The following is a 5,843-nucleotide window of genomic DNA, read 5'->3' on the forward strand; positions in this document are numbered from 1 at the left end:
GTGGGCTATCTCTGTGTGCTATTTGCTCTCTATCAAGGCCACAGATTTTATAGCCATCTCCACGGATGGCTTTGGGCCATTGCCTGCTCTGTTTGTCTCCTGGGGCTGAGAAAGGCTTAGATGAGGGTGGGGCCACGCAGCAGCTGTGGACTGGGGAAGGTGCACATTGTGCGGACAACCTCTTTCAGGGGTGCGTTTGGAGCTGGAGTGCTTAGGTTCTGGGCCCACTGCTTTGGACCCTGTATGCATCTCCATTTTTAAACAGCTGTCAGGCCTAGCAATGTTTGTCTCCACATCCCAGAGGAAGAAGGCATACCCTGTTCCTTCCCCAGCCTGGGGCATCGGCTTCCTTCTGCTCTGGAGCTCTGACTGTTCCTGCCTGCCACCTGACCCAGCGCTCCAGGGGCATGCCCTGAGCCTACCACAGCTCACCGTGTTGGCCCCAGGGCTCTGCTAGGTAGAGGTACGGCCTGTGATCTGAGACAGCTGGCCAGCAAGGGAGGAGTGGGAGGAGTCTAGTTGTGGGGGCTGAGAAGCCAGTTTGGGGTGGCTCAGAGCACGATCATCATTGCCCTGCAAGGTCAGAGCCTCTGTTCTTGCTTCTCACCCACCCCACGGTCACAATGGTCACATCCTGGAGTCATGGGCAGCGTGTTTATTTGTGTTGAGAGCAGAAGCAGGGCGAGGCTCTACGGCAGGAACCCTTGCCTTCTTCAGCAGACATTTGGATCAGGTGTCCAGCCTGACGGGGTGGGGAGGGACAGTGTTGGGATGGTGGATAAGGAAGAGGAGTGTGTGTGTGTGTGTGTGTGTGTGTGTGTGTGTGTGTGTGTGAGCATGTGCCTGTCTGCATGATTGTAGGCATGTGCTTGGTGTGCAAATGTGACTAGGCAGGTATGCATGGAGAGGCATGATGGGGAAGGTCCTTGGACAGGGCGGGAGTTGAGGGGATCCTGATCCATCCTTGAGAGGAGTGAGGCTGAAGACAGGGCTCAGCCCTGAAGCCCCTTGGCCTTGGGCTCCCGGAGACTTTCCTGCCAGAAAGAGGCTGACCAAATTCAAGGACTTCCCTGGATGAATTCCAGTCTCCTGTGAGCAGGGAACTATCCTCCCGGGACAGAACCAGGGCCAGGAGGGGGCAGCCTGGGACAGTGACACAGGGTTGGGAGGAAGTGGCCTGGGATTCAGATAAGAGCATGAGCCATGAGCACCTCCCTGCTGATTCAGGCTGAACAACTCTGTAGCAAGCACTTGCCCTCTGAGGATAGGCACTGGACTTGTGAAGGCTGGGGAAGGTGCCACCATCGTCCCCAGATCCCATCCCCCTTCCCATCATCCACTGCTGCAAACCCATTACCGGTCACATCGGGGAAGATGAAGTTGTTCTTTGTGAGGTTCTGGGTTCTGGCCAGGCAGACAAACCTGTCTATTGGCTTATGAGGAAGCCTCCATTTTCTACCTGTGGCCAGAGGAGCACAGCAAGGCTCTCAGCACTTGGTGGTGGTGAGGCATTTGTCCCCAAGCCATCCCCCAACCCAGACAGCACCACCCTGACCAGGCTTCTGCAAGCGGGGGCTCACCCAGAAGGTTGACCCTGATGATGGTCAGGCTGCTTGTTTGTCTGAGGGACAGTACCAGGGCGAAGTTGGTGTAGTCTGTCTCGATGACGTGTATGTCTTCTCTGTCTGCTCCAGTCTCTGACCCCGAGGAACACACATGTGAGGTCCCCAAGGCAGCGGTGCCCTCCCCACTCATGCCACGCTCACCTTTGTTCTCCACGGTGAACTGCCCAGGCTTGGTTGTTGGGATCAGAGCATAGGACCAAGCGTCACAGCGCTTGCCCCTGTGGGAGGGGGAGGCAAGGGCAGGAGCAGGGGTGGGCAGAGGGCTAAGGGAGCCAGCCAGGCCCACCCTGGTGTAACACACACACACACACAATCAGCTATTTATTTGAAGAGGCCTACACCCCAGGACGCATAGCGCGGGAGCCCTCCAGACTCCCCAGCCTCAGCTCTGGAGTCCTTTCAGTTGCTCTTCCCTTCGGAGAAACCTGGCTCGGTGCCATAAGAGCAACTCCTGCTCCACCCAGCACTGGTCCTCAAATCCGCAGGAGCTCGTCATGCCAAAAAGAAAGCTTCTGGGGATCAGGAGCTAGCCTCCTCTGGCACCCAATCCAACAATCTCCAGAAAGGGCCACAAACAGACTTCAAGTAGGGGGCTTCTTGCCACTGTTAAGACTTTCGAAGCAGAACCTACCCAGGAGAGCAAGACAGGACAGAGAGAACCAAGACAGGGAGAGAGATAGGTCCCTGACCACACAAGAGTACTGAAAACCCATTAGCCCTCCGTCTCCAGAGTGCCTCCCCCAATGCCTCTCCTCTGACAGCCAGCCCTTCACTGGGTTGGCCTTTAGCAATGGTCATGAAGCAGGCTGTACTAGACATGATCACTAGATGTCTTTCCTCACCCCACAGTGTGGCTGGGCCATGCAAGGTTCCTGGGACGCAGCCCCAAGTCCTTGACTGCTGGGACAGGAAAGACACCCCACTCACCGAGTCATGGTGTTGGTCACCTGAAAATAGCTGTTGTTTTTCAGCTCGAACAATGCGATGTAGGGGCTGAGCAGGGTCCGGTGCTCTCTCTTGTAGGTGTTGCCCGCCAGACCGAGGACAAACCATTCCCCCTGAAACTGCATGGCTGGCGATAGGCATAGCTAGCCGTTTCCCCCGCTACCCTGGGCAGCACACAGTCAGCAAGGACCCTCCTCATCAACAACACTGGGAGAACCCTGCAGCTGCTTTTAATCTAGCAGGTAGAGGGTGACCTTCGTCAGTAGCCAGGTGGTCTTCCCAAATCTCCATTTGTGTTCTTTCACAGAGGGACTGATTAGTGCCAACACAGACAGTAAGATGGAGCTAGGCCCTTTTCTGGGGGAGGTCATGGGCTCACTCTGGAACTCCGGGTTCAGGTTCTACCCTGGCCTCCCAGTGCAGTGCCTATGGGCCTGCATACACCCTCCCTCCAAAAGCCGGGACCCTAGCCAGCTGCAACCTGCGTCTTTTCCTTTGAAAGCCCTGTACCTGGTCATTGTGGAAGCTAGTCAGCTCAGGAAAGCCTTGAAGCTTGCTTGGAATTTGGCCCTCCAGGATTTGGGGAAAGGTGAGAGTCAGCCACAGAGCCCACCAAGGGCCCATCCCAGCAGTGACCAGGCTCCAGAGGGACAAGGCCTGACTGAAGAACGATATTGGTGAAACTTGCACAGAAACCCGTTTCTTCATGCCCCCCCTGGCCAATGCTCCTCTTCGGGAAGTGCGGCAGGGCCAGGTGGGTGTGGAGGGAGGGCAGGGCTGACCTAGGGTATTGTAGTCCTCAGACCCTAAACACCTGCCAGGGTCTCCTGGGTCCCAGCCAAGGAAAAGAAAGCCTGCTGGGTCCAGCTGGGGCCATCTTGTGACTCCAGACACCTGCTCTTGGTGTCCCCACAAGCGGGTCAGAAGTCCGCCCACATCCACCCTAATCTGTTCTTCATGCCAAAGGACACCTTGTTCTAGGCAGGGGGCATGTCTGGATCTGGTTTCCACAGCTTCTTGCCCATGGTCTGGCCCGAAGGCCCCCAGGCAGCTCCATAGCCCTCTCACGTGCTGAAAACAGTGAAGCATAAACACTATTCACTGTTGGAACACAGAGCTGGTCAGAGGGAGAGGGAAAGGCCTCGGAACACCCGGGCCAGGTAGGACATGCTGGGGGTATTCCAAAGGGACCTCCCATGCAGAGGGGTGGAGCTGGGGGAAAGACCATGTGGGAGCGGGGCTCTTATGAGAGCAGGTACAGTGGGGACAGGACCTTTAGGAGTCTCCTTCTCTGAGAGCGGGACCCTATAGTAGAGACCCATGGGAGCGAGGTCCCATGGGAATGGAGCTCTGGGGGCGCGGGTCCCTAAGGAAGTGGGATCCCATAGTTGCAAGGTGCTACGGAGCAGGAACCTGGGTAGGATCCTGCTCGAGGCTGTGAGAGGTAGGTGCCGTGCTCTCCCTGGTCACAGGCCGGTGACCCAAGAGCTGTGCAAACTTGGTGTAGGTGGTTCCTGACTGAGCTTACAGAAGGAGGTGCAGAGCCATCTCAGCCTGTTCCCTGGGCTGTCTTTTCTGCAAGGCAGGACACTGAGAAGACTTGGAGAACAGAGCAAGGACAGACCAGGTCTCCAGGCTGGGCCCAAGCAGGGCCCTTGGTGGACCAGGCCTTCCCAGGTCTGCTGAAACTTCACAGAGGGGACTTGTCCTCAGGAGATAGCCCCATGGTGACACAGGGCCCCGCGAAGTGGCTCTTTTTTAGGTCTTGGAGGCTGTCGTAGCCATTTAACTCCGTTCCCCCTTCGAGTATGCTGGAATGAAGGCAAGAAGCTCCTCCCACCTTTGATGTGATTGGTGGAGCCTCCAACCAATGCCCAGTGGGCCACCCTAGATTTACAGCAACAGAAACAAAACTGTCCTGTCATCCTGGGACTGAAGCGGATCTGGGATCCTGTGTGGTCTTCTGAAACTGACCATGGCCTTCTAAAAGACCAGGATTGGAGGGAGGGAGCAAGCGATGACACAGAGCACCACGCAAAGCTTGGAGGAGCAGACAGCTCAGAGTGGAGAACCTCCCACTCGCAATCCCTGCCTTCCAGGGCCCTCCTGCTCCTTCTGCCCTGGGCCTCCTCCCCATCCAGGACCCCTCCCTGGCTCCCTTGCAGGCTTCTACCTGCCCACTCCTCCCGTTGCCCTCCTCAGCCACCTCCATCTTTCCTTCCAACAGGGACAGCCAGGGCAAACCACCTTCTGTCTGCCCTGTGTCTCCTCTCTGGGAAGACTCCTGAGTGCTGTCCTCTGCTCACTTCCCTCGCCCCAGAATTCTTTCCCAGGACACTGTCATGAGTGGCAGGAGGCCCCCGAGTGTAAACCGTCTTCATATGCAGGGGACCACCTGTCCATAGGGCATCTGGGTGGAAAGCAAGGGCAGGCACACTACTGCTTGCTCCTGCCTGTTGAGAAGGGGTACAGCCCCTCACCTCCAAGCAAGGCAAAGACAGGTCACCTGTTCTGTAGCCCCAGGTCAAGGCCTCTAATCCTGTGGTCTCAGGCAAGATGGCCAGTTACATATCGGTGTCTCCAGATTTTTAAAGTTATTTTTCCTTAGATATTATACATTGCCTGTTAGAATTCAAAGGTTACATACAGATTATATATAACATTTGTGTATGAATATGTGTATGTATTGTATATGTGCACCTTTACATGTGGGTGTGCAAGCAAGCCGAGCAAGAGGACACTGGGTGTCCTTTCTGCCTTCTTCCATTGAGACAGGGTTCTCACTGAACCTGGAGCTATGCTGGAATACAGCAAGCTTCCCAATCCTCTTGTCGGTGTCCCCACCCTTTGGTGCTAGGGTTAACGGTAGGACTGGCCATGCTAGAATTTTTACACTACACATGTCTGCATGATTGTGCAGCAAGCATTCTTATTCACTAAGCCATCTCTCCAGCCCCTGTAAGAAATATTTTAGGGCTGAGGAGATGGCTCAGAGGTTAAGAGCACTGGCTGCTCTTCCAGAAGTCCTGAGTTCAATTCCCAGCAACCACAGGGTGGCTCACTGTCTATAATAGGATCTAGTGCCCTCTTCTGGTCTGCAGACATACGTGCAGGCAGAACATGTGTATATTATAAATAAATTTTTTTTAAAGAGGAAATAGTTTAAAATAAAGAAGATATTCATGCCAGTAAGACATTTCAGCAGGTAGAGATACTTGTCTCTCTAGTCCTGACATTCTGAGTTTGGTCCCCAGACTCTATTAAAGGTGAAGG

The 5,843-nt window shown here is 55.1% G+C and overlaps 1 protein-coding gene across 1 annotated transcript; it reads right to left on the bottom strand.

Annotated features, from left to right (window-relative positions):
* Positions 1-892: 892 nt before the first annotated feature.
* Positions 893-3,925, bottom strand: Lcn12 (lipocalin 12). The gene is made up of 4 exons (XM_050155137.1): positions 3,081-3,925; positions 2,553-2,689; positions 1,581-1,843; positions 893-1,459 (listed from the first exon to the last, which is right to left on the bottom strand). Exons 1-4 carry the CDS (start codon positions 3,657-3,659, stop codon positions 1,224-1,226), a joined length of 1,215 nt encoding a protein of 404 aa, XP_050011094.1. The 5' UTR covers positions 3,660-3,925; the 3' UTR covers positions 893-1,223.
* Between the last annotated feature and the right edge of the window lie 1,918 nt (positions 3,926-5,843).

Source organism: Alexandromys fortis, unplaced genomic scaffold (assembly GCF_014885135.2).
Source record: "Alexandromys fortis isolate MF-2015 unplaced genomic scaffold, M_Fortis_MF-2015_v1.1 scaffold_72, whole genome shotgun sequence".
In the NCBI taxonomy this organism is placed as follows: domain Eukaryota; kingdom Metazoa; phylum Chordata; class Mammalia; order Rodentia; family Cricetidae; genus Alexandromys; species Alexandromys fortis.